The following is a 19905-nucleotide window of genomic DNA, read 5'->3' on the forward strand; positions in this document are numbered from 1 at the left end:
AACTCTTTGTGAAATCGACTCCCGGTGCACATATCGAAAAGAGAAGGGGTTCGCCCCGGTAGTCCTGGCTGTGGCTGCTGTATGCGCCGTAGCACCTTGTAAACGCTTACAAGGTGCTAAATAATTGGGTCTCAGAGTTCATCACTGCAGAGTTAAACCTATCTTTCTGAAAGTTTGTATATACTCGGCGCCTTGAGTACCTTGTTTGGTAGATACGTGCGCTATATAAGACTTCGATATTATTATTATTATATTATTAAGTACAATCCGAATAATCAGCAATCAACATTTATTTTATAGCTCATCGCATATAATTTCTTTTTTATTATTTCATACATTCATTACATATACATGCCTCGTGAATACGTAGTTATTTTCAGTTAATTTTACAAATACCATGGGAAGGTTTAGAATACGCATGCCAAAGTGCTTGATCCAAAAACATTTCAATTTATGAAACCACTATAGAATGCAGTAGAATAGAAACTATACATTGATTAGGCTAGGCCTAATTAAGTTTGGAATGTTTGAAATTAACTTACGTGAAAGGAAATTTTGCACAAAATTGAAAACACTGGGTACATTCCTATTTTAATTTTGTTCCCCGAGTCTAGCCCCGGGTGCAATATTTGATGCATGAAGTTAGATCATCAGCCGAGTAAAGTCAAGCAAAACGTATGGCTTCAAAATGGCGTAAGCCGGATCCCAGCATAGCCCAATTTCATGGCGCTACTTAAACTCACTGGACACTATTGGTAACTATTCAAAATAATTGTTACAACACAAACTCTTACTTGGAAACCATGGAGAGCTGTTGATAGTATATAACATTGTGAGAAACGAATCTCTGAAGTAACGTAGTTTTTGAGAAAAGTTTTTTTTCACAAGACTTAAGGCCTGAAGCCCTTTTTAAGCATCTGAAAGCACACGAATTTGTGCAACAATGGTGTTTTATTTCATTTTACCAATGAGTCGACCAAATTTTTGATCATTACCAAAGGTGTCCAGTGCAATAGGCGCGCCATAGCAGATCCAAGGCTTAGGCTTAATGAAGCCTACGCCTAAACTGCATTTATCAAATCTTACACCAGACATTTTGAAAAAAACAAAAATGCAGACAATGGGGTATCAGTATATAGTTAGACCCATCAAAGCAAAATCATAGGGGAATAAAATGTCAATTAAAATAAACAAAACTTCAAATGCAAGATGCATAAAATAGCATCTGGCCCTTTTTCGTAAAAATTACTAACTGCAGTAATGTCATACATCAGTCATAATCACCACAAATACAAGTATCTAAACATAGAGTCATCCATAAAAATTTGCACTACAAATAAATTATCAAGATTAATTTCTGGCAACCGGCCCATTTCAATTACTATATACACAAGTTAGAGAGACAAAGAAATAAATTAAGTTTAGTGAGTAAAACAGTTTTTTAAGGTTCACAGAATATTTACATGCTACATTAAACTAAAGACAAAGTGAACTATCTAAGCAAGAGAATTTAATTTGGTAGTCAACTTTACTCTCACGAAGGAATGTGTCGTTTATAAAGTTTAGTACTGTACTAGAAATACCGTAAAATGCCCTCCTATTGTTTGTACACCAATTGTCAAGTCCGTCGACTGATAATTAACATCTACACAATTCACCTGCCTATTTTTACCGGTTTAATCTTCTAAGCAAAATAATAATAACAATAAAGCACTGTCAGTCATGAGCATTGTTGATTACACGCTTCTTTGTCAGAGCCCCAGCCACTGTAGCCCAAGCCGGAGTCAAAGCCGAAGCCTAAGCCTAAGTTCAAGCTCAAATCAAAGCCGTGGTTTCGAAATGGCCATGAATGTTTGGCCGTGTCCGAAACGGCGACTTCGGCTACAGCTACGGCCAGATCAGAGCGTCTACCGTATTGAAGATTATAACACCCCTTACAAGTATTCTGCCTGCTCATTGGTTTAGAGCGCGTCACATGACATGTCTTAGTTTTGCTAGACGACGGCCATGTGATAGTGCGTCGGTTTGCCGTGCGCTAGTCCGAAGACTAGCACACGGCGTGCAGTACCCAGACGTCCGTTGCGTGTACGAGGATGATACATTAATAGTCTGTAACCATTTCGGATTGCACGACACTACATGCAGCACAGTAAAAGTTTTTGCAATCTGTATTCGCGACGTCCGTGGATTGTAGCATTCAGGTCTGTAACTTGATAATAATAGTACAGTATTTAGAAATGTTTGGGGTGTTATAAAACAAATATTGACTGCTTTTACTCGTGCAATGGTTAAAACTACGACTCCCTCGGTGATCCCCGTAGCGTTCTATTTTCCCTCGGCTTCGCCTCGGGAAAATAGAACGCTACGGGGATCACCTCGGCAGTTTTAACCATGGCACTCGAAGCATGCAGTCACGTTTTGTATAATAGGTGACGCGCGCAATCTAGCCGTAGCTCTAGCCGAAGAAGACGTTTCGGACACAGCCTTTCGGTGAATAACAAACAGGTGCCCTTCTCCCTATGACATTTCAAACTGACTCGGTGGAGTCTGGTTACCGGGTCTGGCCGATTTCAAACCCATCAAGTCCACCACTCAGATACCGAGATACCGATACACAAAACCAAGAGATACAAACAGAAAAGAGTTTCATAGAAACAGACGATCCAGATCCAACAAACGGTCAACATGGGTTCAGGATTAAACAGCAAATCTATATTCACGTCCTGCGGGCTGTAGCCAGATCGAATAAGGAATAAGGAACAAGGAAAGGGTCTCACGAATACCAAAACAGATGGGAAAATGCTGAACTATTGCCGTGAAATGACGCGTTGTAATGATTAGAAATATTGGCAAACCCAACCCAGGAAAATTGAATGAGCAGAATGACCTGGGGGTGGGTGGGGGGGGGGGTGACTAAATACGCACGGGAAGAAGTTGACATTATAAATAAAACATGACAAGGAAAACCAGTCAAGAGCTTTACAATAAGTTTCTGGAATATCTACCATCACAAATTTGGAATACTTCTAAACAGCCCAGGTTGCAGCAAAAACAACGTGTAGATAAATGGAATGCACTTTCTTTAAAAATCGATTTAATACCGTGTGTTACGTTAAGGGAAATACGTAACGTAACGTAACGTAACGTAACGTTACGTTACGTTCAATAAATGTATGAATAAATAATATAATATAATGAATACAAACACAATCTTTTGGCTGGTGGTTTCACATAGTACTGTCTCAGTGATTCAAATTAGAATCTGACTCTTTAGAATCTGACTCTTAATATCTTTAGAATCTGATTGGCATATTGTACCCATTCATGTAGGGTCTAATTTCACACAAACTGTTAAGCACGAAATACTGCTTAGCAAATTTCTTATAACATTTCTTAGCAAAGTTCTTACAAAATGGGAAAATTAATTTCGGATAGTGTTTCAACGAAAGACTGCTTATGATATTCTCCCTACTTTTAGTCTGATTTCGGAAGAAAAAGATTTTCCTATAACAAAAATCTGAAAAATTGTGGTTGAGTAGTCTGAAAATTCCATTAGTAGTGCTTACACTATAGGTCAGGCTATGTACTTGGTGTAATGTTCCTACTTGGTTTCTAAGGACCAAATATCATGCTTAAAAATGGGAGAAAATAACGTACTCAGTAGGAGTGGTCTTGACGTCTTCCTAGACTGAATTTGGACAATCTTTTAATAAAAGACACCACAATTACAACGAGAATTCGAAGCAGAAATGGACGAGTTCCTACAGCTATTTAAAAGCATGGAATGGTTTGTTGTTGCAGTGTGTAATATTTTAGAGTGCTCTATCAGATCAGTTCATTGCGTGTAACGGAGACTGGGTGATGAGGAATACATCTCTGGTGGAATGTGTAGTTTATAGACATTGAAAGACATGGGGTTATAGGGGTATCAAACATTCACTCGTCATTTACCAATACTCTAATAGATATCATTTTTAAAGGTGCACGCTTGTGGAATCGGATATTTCTTATGTATCAACAATCTTTAAACGGGTAGCGACCAAGATGTGCTTATTTTTAGTCTAGCCTCCACGCGCTTCCCCGCTAGTTTATTCTTATTCTGTCTTTTATAATACAATGTAGTTCTGTAATTTGTGGAGATGTGATAATGGAAATAAATGTAAACTGTATTGTGCATGACGTCAAACATTAAACATTGGACTAAACCTAAGTTTTAGGGCAGCAGGTAACTCACGCTTACAAATAAAATATTTATTGGAATTTGGTTGGTATTAAGTTTTGCATTAATCTTAATACTAATTTACCCGTTTCGACAGACAAATCTCGTACAAATAAAAACGCACCTTAAAAAAAAAAGGGATTTAGGGTGCAACCGCAACAATTCCACAAACTATTTTTCACAAAATGTGAAGCGCAAAACAAAAAAAGTTAACGGCCCTCGTTTACTCTCTCACAACTTCTGCTCCATCCCACGTATTACACCCATCTTCCCACGACTTCCACATCTGGATAAACCACTTTCAGCGTAATTTCCTTAACACTAAATCAACTAGCTGCCAAAATAACTGCCTCTGAACATTCACTGCCCTACTTCGAGACAAGAAGACCCCATTTTACGTCTTTGTTCTAGATTCTTGTTTTTTTTTCTCGATCAGAGCACAGACACACACCTGCACCAGACCGGCAATCAATAAAACGCGTGGATGGCAACAGTATCTCATTTCGTAATGTTCGAGACAACAAGGCGGGGTGGGCCCGCCGTTGTTCGGGGAGGGCCGGGGTGCAAATTTGTGTTTGTGTATGATCAAAAATTCCACTGTCGTAGTGCTGTTCAATTGGGACAATTTGTGTTCTTCTTAATTGATTCAATAATGAGGGAATCCTTACAGAATTTTTTTGAGGATTGCAATTCTATATTACAGAAAAAAACTGCGACCGGGCCGCGAATCTTTCTTTTCCAAAACGACCATGCAATATTTTGTTTTCCCTTTCCGTCAAAATTGGCTCTTTCCGTCAAAATTACGTCATAATGAAATTGGCCTGCTCTTTTACCAAATCACTGCAATGTCGTTTAGGGGAAATTTTTTTTAGCGACCAGGCCACTCTCACAAGACAAAATGAAAGGACTCTTTTTCTGCAGGTTTGATTTCGTGTAATGTGACGCACGGTCATGACCGATTGTGTTTTTTCCCCCGCTTGTTTTTCCCCTGCGAGTACCGGTAAACACAAGTTGCTATCCCACGAGTGTAAATGTAACGCGAACCGCGATACGGGGCGTTTGGTTTCGATGTTTTAAAGATAGAACCGTTCAATTTGGTTGAATTCCCTGTATGCATCGGCAGCAATTAACTTCAAAGTTTGAGGATACAGAGAGGGGCCTGGCTATTTTTGAAATCCAGCCTCCGTTTTGGTCACATTGACAAAAACAAAATTTAGTCTTTCAGACATCTGTTAGCTCTATTTCAATCGAAAGTTTCGACAACAAAATGGCTTATTGACGTCACGTGTAATTTGACTAGTACAGAAATGTCTTCAAAAAGTGTTCTTTTCCTTGCGATTAAAACAATTGTATGTTTGCTTGAAAGAGTTGGCACATGTAAACATGTTGATATTCGTTTCTTGTCTAAATTTGTATGGAATCATTTTGAAATGCTCAAATTTGATAGTTTCTTGTGATTGCAAAATGTATACTTCCTTAAAAGACTTTACAGGTGGAAACATGTTGGTATTTATTCCCTATCTAAACGTACTCGATATGGAATAATTTCGAATGGCCAAATGTAAATAACTATTCAACTTTAAACCAAGTTGCCCTGAAACCTCTTTCCAACCAGGCTCCCCGAGCTGACGATGGTGTTTTCACCGACCCAAATCTTCTCCTCTCAATTTGCCCTTTTAGTATTAAAAAAACACGTAAAAAATATTCCCAAGTTTCATATAACTTGACAAGACTCTATGGCAAGGTGATATACTTTAATTGGCTTTTGCGGCCCAAAATGAAATTACCCTTTTTTTATTCCAATAGAACCCAATCTTCAACAAGTCTCTAGTGTCCTCTGACTTAAAAGGGAACTGGTCTAAAACTCATGTAAACCCTAAAATGTCACCAAGCGCATGAATACTTTAAGAATCATGATATTTCAGGGGAAAGCTGAGACGAGCGCCATGGTGCCGGCTAGATGCCAACCGGGAATACAGTCCTATTAGCAAATGAACTTGTGGTACCCTAAATCTACGCTGATGTTCCCTATACCAGAGAGGAACAGACCTAGATGTGAATATAAGCTAAGAGGTTGGACCTTTGTGTGAAACTTAGAAGTATTCCTATAAGAAATGGTTTCACCTTTCTACGCAAGACAATTTCCTGGCTATCTAATTGATTTATTGTATCACTTTTTATGATGATGAATATTTTAAAGGAAATCCTTGCAACGTTTCGGAAAATTGTCTGGCCACACCTCTCCCAAAATACAATCAGACAAAAACTATGAAAACATTCCAAGCAAACGAACAAGACAAAACAAAGTAACCCTCAGATAGTAATTACTCCATCCTCTCGCTGGTCCCGACCAGTGTCTTATTTGACACATGTTCATTCAAATATTAGGAACATTGCCTTGGTAAATGCTACAATTTTCAAAAGAATGAAAAACAGTCCAGTTGAAAAGACCCTGTAAATGTACCAATTGAGCCATGTGTGAACAGAAGCAGAAGTTTGTAAATGATGGAAACATTGGCAAACATGTGCTGTCTTTTATTTATGTTTTTTTTTTTTCAAAAGAGCAAACTGGCAGGAGCTTCCGGGGATTTGAAGATTTCGTGCACACATATCACCTTTCTCGAAGAGACCAGACAAGTCACATGGGGGTGACATTGCAAACATTAACATCTCGAGACGCAGAAACCTAATAGATGGAACATTCATGTCAAGAACTCAACTAATATTGGATGATGAATCATGAAGTAGGGATATTATAGATGGTAATTCAAGCTCCAACTTCATTACAGGAGAATTAGGAAGGTTTCACAAGCGGAAGGACTATAAAAACAATTTTAAAAAAGCTTTCAAAAGTAGAGGGAGGAAGGTTTCAGACCACAGGTAGTAAATAGTGTGAAAAGAGGGATGGAGAATCGAGTTTCAAGTTAGAGAAACATTTTCTTCTGGATACAAAGATATCACCAACGTTACACTAATTATTATTATTATTATTTAATTTTTAGTGTATAGCGTTGTGTATTGTTTCCCCACAAAAAATATCAACTCAATGTAAAATTGAGCAGAAACACATCTATAACGAGAGCCTAAGGTTAAGAAATACTCAAGACATCAAAAACACATTTGATATAACTAAAAACAAGTTCTAAGAAGTTTTGAAGAAGTACGAAACACAAAATAAGCAGATTTCGTTTCATCAAAATAGTTACGTTTTTGGAACACCAGGCATGCCATACCATTGCACAATAGCTACACGCACTCTGTTGTACAACTACACAAAGGATAGTACTACATTATATGGAGGGCCCCAACAACAATACATCTAAAACATCTAAGATGTAGTCAAAACTGACAAAATATTCTGTACACTCAAAATATACTCCCTATGTCCTTCACTTAACAAAGACTTGTCCCAGTCTTCCCTTCGTTATCCCCCAACAATACCTTTGGTATTGCGTAATGGCAACCAGATCAGCCAGGCAAAAAAACAAAGCAAAACAAAAAATGGAACACCTTGGTGGATTTCACAAAGAGTTAGGACAAGTCTTATCTCGAGTTAAGACGAGTTACTCGTCCTATCTCCCTAAAGACTAGCCTTAAGTTTTTAATAATACTTAGAAAGTCCTAAGACTAGTCCCAAGTTCAAACTATCTTTGTGAAGTCGCCCAAGGACGAATTTATCGGCATACAGCAACCGAACTCGGACAAGGTTTTTAAGAAATTTGTACAGGAGATTATTTTCAAATTGCACAAGACTACTTTGGGATGGGGGCGGGGAGAAAAACAGCTAACTTGATGAGTTATCCAACAACCCATCGTTCTTAACTCTAGAGTTAGTTCTCATCTAGTCATTACCCATCGAGGTTGTCGGGTAAATTTCTTGTTTATTGGAACAAATCGGTCCAGGTATCTTGGTTTTGTGTTCCTCTCCTGATTTTAAAACATGCAGTGCCTTGGAACTACAGAGTGCCTGAAGTGATGGTAGAATTAGCCTGCAGCTGATTTCACGAATTACTAGGATTAACGAGTAACTCATCCTAACTTAGGATGGGTTCAACGTGTCCTAACGTCTATGGTTATGGAATTTAACTCGCCCCAAGTCCTAAAATAAATCCTAAGTTAGGAAGAGTTTGGTGAAATCGCTGACAGTACTGATACACAAGACAACCCTGCTGGAAACCTGCTGATGTTAAAAGTTATAAGAAAGCTACTACCCCCTCCACCTCTCAGCAATTCCTCAATTCTTCCGACTGCTCTCCTTCCTTCTTGCCGACTTCATCGGGATTCGCCAGCGGGTCTAGATCGGCGAAGAGGTTGAACCAGGCCGACATATCCGCCTTGGCGCCCTTCTTGAAGGCTTGGGACTTGCTGGAGTCTTGCTTATTGGAGGGCTCCTGTGCGGCGGCAGGCGTGGCGTTGTCTTTAGGCGGGGCACTGGCAGGCAGACCCTGGGCAAGGGGGGCTTGGGGGGCTTGAGTGGCGGAGGGAAGTGGAGAAAGAAGTCCTGTCGTAACAAAAATGTAAAATGTTGGTATTTGAAGCATAGTCAAATATATTCTGAAATAGATTCAAAATGTGCATTTTATCTAGGAGAAACATCCCTGGTTTATTAAAAAAAATTAATTCAAAATTCAAAATTCACCTTCTGGGGCCTGCATCGTCCCCATCCCGCTTAAGAGGTCAGAGGGCAAGAAGCCACCTGCCACCAGACCCTGACCGTTCTGACCGTCGCCCCCTAGCATCAACTCCTCAAAGTCAAAGTACTCCGACTTGTAGGCTGACTGGGTGGACTCTTCAGTTGGCAGTCCACTCGGTGTGTTCATGATTTCATTGAGGAGGGCCATCTCGGCAAGTTGTTTGGCAGAGGGAGGAGGGTCCTCTGATAGAAGATCTAGATCATCTTCAAAACGGAAAAGAACACAATTTCATTATTGAAGGAATTTTGAAATACAGGTTGAATTACAGAGTCATTACAATAATTGAAAAATAGATATGACATATACAATTTTTAAAAGGCACCTAAATATCAAATATAGATGACATTTAACCCCCAAATTTTTTATTAAAGGGGCGATATACATTTCGGTAATAATTTCAAAAATAAGTTACCCTAAAAACATTCTAGGTAAGTAGCAATACAGCTTTAATAATGTATAATACGTTGTGAAATGATTTTCTTCAAACGAATGTGGTTTCAGAGAGAGAGAGGGATTCAAAAAACATTTAAAATCTGTATTAAATGTTTCTCTGACTGTGTATTCCAATTACAGATTGCTCTTTTCCTGCATGGACATAACTAGGCCTAGACAAAACCGCTGAATTTCTTTTGCAGTATCTCAAAAAACGCTATCACGTTCGAAATGACATTTTCACAGGTTATTTTTATTGTATAAATCTACATTTATACAAATAAAAACGTTACAATGGCTCCAAAATACCCTCCCTTTAAGCGATGGTTTCTTTTGGTGGAAGGACATGACATATCTGAGTTATTGAAATAAATTGTTGTTTATCACACATATTGGGGAAAAACAATATCGGTAATGAAGGCACTGATGTATCTAACATGAAATGTTAGATAACATTACATTTATAGATATTAGGCGCAATCATTCAAACACAATGTCAATATGAAAGACATTTACATACATCTATGTAACATATTAGATTATACATTACACGTTTCAGATATTAGGCAAAATCAGTCACACAATATATACTTCAAACACATCTCAAGTTGGTATCAAAAGCATAGGTAGCAAAGAGCACCAAAAACCTAAAAATCTGACAGAGATACAGTTTGCCAAACAAGTTACTCTATTTTACCTAGTATAAAAAAAGGAAGAGGTGTCAGTTACAACAGACTTTAAAAGTTTGCCAAGGAATGGGTTTTTTTTTCTTTTTCAATTTGGCTTATTCTAAAAAGAAGAAGTAGGATCGTTGACCTGGGGTAAGTCGGGGGAGGGGAATGATATCCATTACACATGAAGGAAAGTTTAATAGCAAGATTATCTTGTTGGGAATGATCACCCCTGTCCGCCCCTATTTTAGCCACGGGAAAACACACTTCAGAAACGTCGGTCTGCAAATCATTTGAAGGATAACAGGGTATCGGATTATAAGTATCACTTTTCAAATAATGCCAAGTCATACGCAAACCTTTTACCTGGAAGCGAGGAGGGGATATGCATTCATTTTCTTTAAATGAGAAAAGTTTCAACTGCCAGGAAGACACTGCCCAAAAAGTATCACAACTTGAGAGGCAGTTTGGTACGATCAGGTCCGTCTTACCATTTCTATGATTTGTGTCTAGCAGAAACAGGTTGCCAAATACTTTGTAATGTATTATGTTTGTGACAGATTCCCTGCTAACTTTTAAAGCAGTACAAGTTTGCTGAGCGCCATTTTCTGCTTAACACCTTTACAAAAAATAGGGGCAAGGTTTGAAAAGAGGCATTCATAAATTCATGAATTGTTCAAACAAAAGAGATGCATTAAAGTACCTTTTCAATTCAGTTCAATTCGAGTCGACTCAACATTGATTTCATACCACTCTTCTCAAGTTATAACATAATAAACAAAAATTACACAGACTAGCAAAATCATAAGCACAGAGAATGGAGGGAAAATAGTTAACCTATGAATGTAAAACAAAATAAAGAGAGTATGGGGCTGTCAGATTAAGCTAAGGCTTGTAGAAGACAGCCTACACAGACAAACTACATACAAGGAGACAAGACAAACGGGGAAAAAGAAAACATATTCACATTGAATATTTACAGAATTTGTAAATTCTGGTTTACCTTTTGCATTGCTATTGTTCCCCTGTTGTGTCTGATCCTTCGGTGCAGTTCCGTCTCCCAGTCCACCCATCAAGCTGATGAATGCGCTCTCTGTCTTGTCCCCTCTCCCGTACTCTCTCCTCTCCGCTGTACCCCCTTCCCCTCCCATCCCCTGCTGCTGGTGTAAGGTGCCCCCAAGGTCTCCCAAGTTGTCGGTTTTTGGGATCTCGAGGGTGCCAAAGACTCTCTCGAATTCATCTGGTTCTTGTCGCTCATCGAGGTCTAGGTTCCTGTCATCTCCAAATGAGATTAATCTGAAAGAAAACCCCACGAGATTAGGTAATAATAATAATAATAATAGTGGCTCCTTATATCGCACATATCCGTCACTCAGTGACGCTCAAGGCGCTTTAACATGCAGTATTATGAGACCTACTCCTATGCCTTTGTTCAACAAAGGGAGTAACAAATGACTAATAATATAATAACTTATTCTTATGAAATGCATTTCACAATAACATCTCAATGCACTTTACATAATTGCCCTGGGGCCGATTTTTTACAAAGATAGTCCTAACTTAGGACTAGTCCTAGGACTTTTTGGGAGTTATTAAAAACTTAAGGCTAGTCCTAAGTTAGGAGGAGTAACTTGTCCAAACTTGAAGATAAGAGTAGTTTTGACTCTGTGTGACATCCACCCCTGGTCATTTGGCGGATAACATCCCTTTAATCTTTCTTTGCTCCCTTGGGAGTATACAGACCCGAGCTGCCGTGGCGCTCCAGTTGCTTATTCATACACAATATCAACTTCTACCCCTCACAGGTACCCATTTATACCCCAGGGTGAAGAGAAGCAATTATAGCAAAGCAGCTTGCTCAAGGAAACGGGTGTCATGACCAGGATTCAATCTCCCACTCCATGACTTAACCACCAAAACTTGAATTTGATGCTTCAAACCACTCGGCCATGACACCCTGAGAGTAAACATATGAAGCCTCAGCAGTCACGTAACATTATCAATGCTGTACTTAATCTTTTGGCTCGTCACGGACGAACGGTTTAGTGCATCAGACTCAGTTTTCTCCTAAAGATGATCAGAGCATACTGATCGAGACGCTGAGTTGCCAATCACCGGTTCTTTTTTAAGGGTGTCGTGGCCAAGCGGATAAGAGCACCAAACACAAGCTCTGGTGTTTCTGTTCAGCAGAGTGTGGGTTCCAATCCCGGTTGTGACACTTGTGTCCTTGAGCAAGACACTTAACTATAATAGCTTCTCTCCACCCAGGGGTAAATGGGTACCTGTGAGGGCAGAGATGGTTCTTGTGATTGATTAGCTTAGTGCCCTGCAAATTTGGCGGCACAGGCTGTATACTCCCCAGGGAGCTGAGATGGTTTAAGGAATGATTTAAGGCCCAGTGAATAGGGTAAATAGTGTGGAAGCGCTTTGAGACATGGTGTATAAAGCGCTTTATAAAAACAGACTATCATTATTATTATTATTCAGAACCTTTATACTCAAAAGAGATTAACACAAACCTCATCTAATTTTACTCCCACCCTGCAAAGTGTCCAATCCTTCTTAGACTCAGTTTTGATGACTGAATTAGAGTGTGGGTTCGCATCCCGGTCATGACACCTTGTATCCTTCAACATGGCACTTGACCATAAATGCTTCTATTAACCCAGTTTGTGTAAGTGGGAACATGAGCGGTTTGGGGCAGTTCTATGCCCCAGTAGTATTTGAGAAAGAGGTAATTCCTCACTAAAATATTTGAATCTGAGAAAGACTTCAGGCCTGAAGCCTTTCTCAGGCATCTTAAAGCACACACATTCTTGCAACAAGTTTTTTTTATTACATTCATTATTTTTTTTGCAATTTCGATGACCAATGAAGCTGAATTTTTCACAGATTTGTTACATTATGCATATGTTGGGATACATCAAGAGAGAATACTGGTCTTTGACAGTTACTGGTCTTTTTTATTACTTTCATTATTTTCTTGCAATTTCGATGACCAATGAAGCTGAATTTTTCACAGATTTGTTACATTATGCATATGTTGGGATACATCAAGAGAGAATACTGGTTTTTGACAAATACCAAAAGTGTCCAGTGCCTAAAATCCTGAAGCATCTTTACCTTTGTCGTGAATCCTCATCCTCATCTTCTTCATCCTCATCTTCATCTTGTTTCTCGCCTCTCTCCGTCCTCCCATTCGTTGATTTATCACCTTTAGTCGTCTCTGCAAGACGTTTACTCGTCGCTGTCAAGTCCTACAACAAACACAAAAAGCAAATAAATTTGCACAGATAAATTACTTAATTATTATAAATGCAAGGACAGAATCTGCCCCACATGGTTTTCGGCTTAACAGTGGAAACAAAATTGTAAGCTTTCTAAAATTGAAAATATGCTGAATTACTGAGAGTTACGTATGTTACGATTCTTTAACAGTTATTGTAAATGGTTGAGAATGTTTATGGTTCATGTGTTAGTAAAACCTGCAAGATGAGATGAACAAAGTACCAGAACAACTTTCTAGAACAGGAAATTATTAAATAAATAAAAACATCTTATTTTTCTAAAACTGCTGAATAACATGTTTAAAAACCTTTCAAAATAACCTTCAATTGCTTAACATGGCCCTATATCTTGGCTCGGCTTACCCCAGAAGGACGGCTGTAAGGGTATAGTTCTTTGGTAAGTGCTGAGATCAGGGCTCAACTTCATAGAGCTGCTTAGTACAAAAATTTGCTTAGCATGAAATTCTTGCCTTGATAAAAAAAGGATTACCAACCAAAGTTCCACATGATTTTCAGGATGAGCAAACAACAGCTGGATACCAGTAACAAGGCAATATGCAACAAATTAAATTTGGGTTTGTTATCCTGTTTTGACCAAGGAAGAAATTTCATGCTAAGCAATTTTTTGTGCTAAGCAAAGCAGCTCTATGAAATTGGGCACTGCTTGAGAAGAAAATATTGCTGAACAATTTTTGACTTAGCAGAAATGAGCAAGACACCAGTCAAAAATTGTAAGTGTGTATTTTCTGGTAAGGGTCACTGAGCTACTTTTTTTTGCTCAGGCATCTCTATAAAAGTGGGCCCTGGTGTTGAACAAATCATGAAGGAACAGCGGATCCTAAAAGAGTAGTAAATTCTTGCTTCTTATCAATTAGAAAGACTAAGAACAATGCGTTACCATATTGACTGCTTCATTACGTCCCCATACCAGTTCCTCTCCCTCCCACTAACCCTCAAAATCCGTCCCATATTGGGATCTTTTCATGCCTTTCAAGTATTACAACAAACAACTTGGTTTCATTCAAACTGAGCAGACTACAGTTATTCCTGTCTCCTCATTTAAAATGTCACGACAAAACTGTTAAAATCCCTTTCCTTTAGGCAAAACCCTTTTTTGAGAACTACTTCCCTAGAGACAAACATGTAAAACCAAGTTTGTCATGAACTAACAACTACATCGGGATAATGTCACAGTTGTCAGAATCACCACTGGACATTTCAATCTTCCCGCTTAGCAGGTGGAAAATCTTGTAGCAGCTGATTTTTAAGGGAAGGAAGGTAGGGAATATTTTTGGGGGAATGTTTGTAAAAACAGGTAATCCATTGCTTCGTTTTTGAAAGGGCAAGGGCACCTAGGCATTTTCTCCAGGTTAAGGGCACCCTATAAGGAAACTGTAAATTTCTACTAGAGCATTTAAAGGGCATGAGGGCATTGACCAGGGGGCATGGAGGCAATTGCCTTTGTTGCCTCCGTGAAATATCAGGCCCTGCCTTTAGTGCTTATATTCTAGTCTTAGAATGTAGAGAGAAAGGCACGCTATTTAAATTTTCTAATAACAATAACAATAACAATAACAATAACAATAACAATAACAATAACAATAACAATAACAATAACAATAACAATAACAATAACAATAACAATAACAATAACAATAACAATAACAATAACAATAACAATAACAATAACAATAACAATAACAATAACAATAACAATAACAATAACAATAACAATAACAATAACAATAACAATAACAATAACAATAACAATAACAATAACAATAACAATAACAATAACAATAACAATAACAATAACAATAACAATAACAATAATAATAATAATAATAATAATAATAATAATAATAATAATAATAATAATAATAATAATAATAGTAATAATAATAATAACAGTATTTATAAAGCGCCAAATTGCCAAAGGATACAAGGCGCTGAGAAAGAAAGAAGAGGGAAAAGACAGAACAAAGATAAAGACGACCAGCTAAAGAGGCAAAAAGGTGGGTTTTGAGAGCACGTTTGAAGGCTGGGACACTGTTTGAGCTTCTGGTTAGGGTAGGTAGAGAATTCCATAGTCGGGGAGCAGCAATTGAAAATGCCCAATCACCTGCAAGTTTATGGGTTTTATAGAGTTTTCGAAGCTCAAGTCTTTACAAAAGTTAATTTACAAGGAACTTTGCTTTAACAAGATTATTGGAAAGGCAGTTTTTGAGACTACTCCGTATTCAGTTCAAAATAAAAAATGGGCACACTGAAATTAATAGCTCAACTCCTAAAAACAAGAATTACCTCACGTATACTCACTAAATATTCCAAGATTTTCAACAACTTACAGTCCCCCTTTTAAAACCTGATGAAGACATTACAGTACTAGTCAAATATAACTCTCAATGACTTCGCTCAATGACCATAAATACACTTCTCCAAAAGTGCTTATTTGAGGTTCAAGTCCTCAAACGGACTCGGCAATTATTAAAAAACAACACAAGCTAGAGTTACAGACACTAGGGAGCTGCACTTCACAGGGAAATCAAAACAATTGGGACTTCTCCCGTCGTTAATGGTAGATGACTCTTAAAATAATGCCCGACCCCCAAGCTTCCTGGATTTGTCAGACGGGCAATCCGAGAGCCTTGATCACAGTGCTTACTTGCGGACATGAAGATGAGGAAGAGGGGGGGGGGTTCTTTAAAGTCCTTTAATCTTACAAACTTCAGTAATCTGTCTCTCGGTTCACTGTCCATGAACAAGATGGATGAGATTCGACCAAACTTGAGAAAAAATCCCAGCAAAATGATGAGAGCACCCCGAGTCTCCCGTTACTCAACGAACCCGCATCATTTACATTTTAATACAAGACACCATAAACCCTGTTTCCTACCGTAATTACTGTAAGTGGTGCTTTTACCACTGTGACACATTATTCAAGCAAATTTACAGCACTCTCACTACTGCACTTTTGTGGAGGACTGACTGTAAGGAGGTACAGAATGATTTCCAGCAGTTTTTTTTATAACTCAGAAGCAGCAAATTTGTCTCAATTATTGAGAGCATGGTGTACTAAATAAACATCGTCAAATTACACCTTATCTTCATTTACAAAGGCAAAAAACAAAAATGTAGAGTTCAGAGTAGTTTTCATAAGTTCAGTACATCCTTAATTCAGTTCATTTTTGCATATATATTTTATTGCAAAGTTATTTATCTGTTTGAAATGCTTGTAAATAAATAATTTTGTTTCACAGATTTTTATGGTTGGTAGGATATTTGCCAAACTGGTAATTGACAAGATCTTGCAGGCATGCAACTGTAACTTCACCATAAGAGAGGAAATAGCAAAATTTCAATGATTTTGTGTAGCATTTTTCAATTTTGAATGGTAAAACTGAGATTAAAAAAAAGAGGAAATCAGCTGATCCCAGAAAAAGTTGCATGCCTGATCTTTTTGAAAATAAAAGCAGCTGCACCAAAAGTCTATAAATGTGTTTGCTATTACATTATTTTGGGGTGTAGTCTGAGACCAATGTTTTTAGAAGTTTTTCTAAGGGGGAGGTTTGGGGGGAGAGTGGACTTAGGGAACGGTTGTATGGAATATTGTTCTACAAAAGCAAATTGACAGAATAAACAGACTTGCCTGCAGGAAGGTACAGTGTGTAGCTCAGTTGTTACAATGTAAAACACACTTACACTAGTCTTGTGGTTACAGGTTCGAATCCCATTCGAGTGTATTTTCTAAGTTCTCCTAAACTTGAAAACGGGAAGAATACAATATATTTTCTGTGGCTGAATGTCTGCCACTAATCCCAAACCCCAACCTCCCCGGCCTCTTACCAATCCCCGAAGAAGAAAATATATTTGTGGTATTTTGGAGACAGAATACAAAACAGAAATCTAACCTGAAAGCGAGGAGTGGAAACAGGTCAGAATCCCATAACTGAAATGTTTCATGTCATCTCACAACCACACCTTAATTTAACACATCTCAGAGGAATCTTGAATTAATGCCCAAAAAGCATTTTAATATAAAAACCAGGATTCAAACTCAAATGACAACATAAAGTGAGTCGCTGTGGGTCAAATTATTCGCGGCAAGATCCGTCCTCGTGACGCTGCATTAAGGTGTATCATTTAAAGATGATCAAACACCTTACAGGGAGCTGACCTCTTTGAAAGTTTCTCATTTCAGAAAACTAAAAGGAACTTTAAGGAACGGGTAAGCAAACAAAATTGTGAAGATCACAGACTTACATCAAACTTACATGGTCTAATGATGATGATAGTAGAAAACATCCATTGAAATAATTTAACTTTGCGTTTGGAGTTTATCGCGCAGTGAGCATTTTATTCATTTTTTGGTGTGCACCAATGTCATGCAAAAAAGTGTTATCCAGTGGTCTTTCACTATTTTCTCGTGACCCAGATGGCCGATCGATCTCAAACTTCTACAGGTTTGTCAGTTTATGTATATGGTGGATTACTTAAAGTGCTTACACTGCCAGCAACTGTTTTGTGAGCAAAACCAATTCTGTAATGTTCCTTTAAAGTGCTCTTACACAGTTGCAGTGGCCTGTTGGTCTATTTTGGTATTTGCAATGTGATATCACACTTAGCTTAGCAAGTAAAATGTATGCAAATATTAGGTCCAATCTTTTTTTAGTAGCACATTGTGAAATCGTCACCAAACTTTAATTTTGCTAAACAGAAAAAAAATGTGCTTAGCACACTGAACCTGGTACATGAGTGTCTCTAAGTTTTCTGTAGCAATCAAAAAAGGGGATTGAGGAACTCAGCTAAAAATTTGCTACAATTGCCATTACTCATTACGCCCCAAAAGACACAACTATGAAAGAATTAAAAGTAGTAAAAAAAGTTGCTGTGATTTAAAAGCAAGTCATTTTTTTTTTCAACCCTTCATTTTTGTAGAACTACAGAAAGCTGTTTTAAGAGTTAAAACTTATAAGCCAAATGCAACAGTTTAATATTGATGAAAATATTATGAAAATATTACATGTTTATCAATCTGTGTTTGAATTAAAAATAAAAGGCCCTTGAAAACAAATCCAAAACCCAATAAATGTATGCATATGCACTACAAGATCCTTGACATGCTTTTGGACAACGCTACTGTTTTCCCAAACGCCAAACCAAAGTGAAAGTACATAATCCACTAATATCCCCCTCCAGATACCCCGTACAACCAGTTTTCCGTGCATACAAAACACTGCACGAAATGTATATATGGACTCGTGACGAGAGAGAAGCAAGTCTGCCAAAGACTTCATGTTTTTAAATTTCTATAAAGTTCCTTAGGGGTTAATAGCTTGGAATGCAAATCGGACCCAGAGAATGATTGTAATGGGCTAATTAATCCCTCCTAGGTCCCCCCCTCGTCAGCTCTGAGAGTCGGGGATTTGTAGTGACTATTCCCCCCCCCCCTTTGTGTCAACCCTCCAGCAAGAGGCTCATACTTGACATTTTTGTTAGTCTTCTTCTTCCCCGAGCTGAATCTGTAAAAGTTTAATTCATCATCATGCGATGAATCAAAATGACTCATTACTGCTTTGCTGGATAGCAAAGAAAGCGACTTTCTTCTGTGAAAAATGAGGATTCTAGGCACTGTTACGGATATGATCAAACAAACGAACCTTTTTGAAAATGGCCATCTTTAAGAGACTAGGTTTAGTAAAAACACAGTGAGCATTTACTTCATCATCCGATGAATCAAAATGACTCATTACTGCTTTTGCTGTCTTTCTTGTTCTGAGAAAAATGATGATTTAAGGCACTGTTACGGATTTGATCGAACAAACGAACCTTTTCAAAACGTAGATATTTAAAAGACTGGGTTAAGAAAAACACAGTGAGCATTCACTTCATCATCATGTGATGAACCAAAATGACTCATTACTGCTTTGCTGTCTTTCTTGTTCTGAGAAAAATGATGATTTAAGGCACTGTTACGGGTTTGATCGAACAAACGAACCTTTTCAAAACGTAGATATTTAAAAGACTAGGTTAAGAAAAACACAGTGAGGATTCACTTCATCATCATGTGATGAATCAAAATGACTCATTACTGCTTTGCTGTCTTTCTTGTTCTGAGAAAAATGATGATTTAAGGCACTGTTACGGGTTTGATCGAACAAACGAACGTTTTCAAAACGTAGATATTTAAAAGACTAGGTTAAGAAAAACACAGTGAGCATTCACTTCATCATCATGTGATGAATCAAAATGACTCATTACTGCTTTGCTGTCTTTCTTGTTCTGTGAAGTATGAGGATTCAAGGCATTGCTACAAATGTAGATCAACCAAACGAACCTTTTAAAAATATACCATTTACAGAAACTAGGTTTGCAAAATAACCATTTGCATTAAATTTGCCATGCGGTGAATCAAAATCACTCATTCCTGCTTTGCTGTCTTTTTGATCTGAGAAAAATGAGGATTCAAGGCATAGCTACAGATATGATCAAACAAATGAACCTTTTTGAAAAAAAAAAGAATCTTTAAGGAACAAGGTTTGCAAAACGCCATGTGAATTTATTTCATCATGCGATAAATCAAAATGACTCATTCTTGATTT

General features: G+C 37.9%; 1 protein-coding gene across 4 annotated transcripts in view; it reads right to left on the reverse strand.

The window, feature by feature from the left end:
* Window positions 1–305: 305 nt before the first annotated feature.
* The window catches only part of LOC139939459 (islet cell autoantigen 1-like), a 46942-nt gene continuing 27342 nt past the window's right edge, over window positions 306–19905 (reverse strand). For 3 of the 4 annotated variants that reach the window (XM_071935392.1, XM_071935394.1, XM_071935391.1), the window contains 4 exons: window positions 13140–13273; window positions 11020–11312; window positions 8859–9116; window positions 306–8720 (listed from right to left, as the gene is read on the reverse strand). In XM_071935392.1, the coding sequence (XP_071791493.1) occupies window positions 8443–8720; window positions 8859–9116; window positions 11020–11312; window positions 13140–13273 (963 nt within the window). In that variant the 3' untranslated portion in view covers window positions 306–8442. The remainder of the gene's footprint in view (window positions 8721–8858; window positions 9117–11019; window positions 11313–13139; window positions 13274–19905) is intronic. The other variant, XM_071935393.1, reaches the window with a different exon arrangement.

This window comes from Asterias amurensis, chromosome 7, assembly GCF_032118995.1.
Source record: "Asterias amurensis chromosome 7, ASM3211899v1".
Taxonomy (NCBI): Eukaryota; Metazoa; Echinodermata; class Asteroidea; order Forcipulatida; family Asteriidae; genus Asterias; species Asterias amurensis.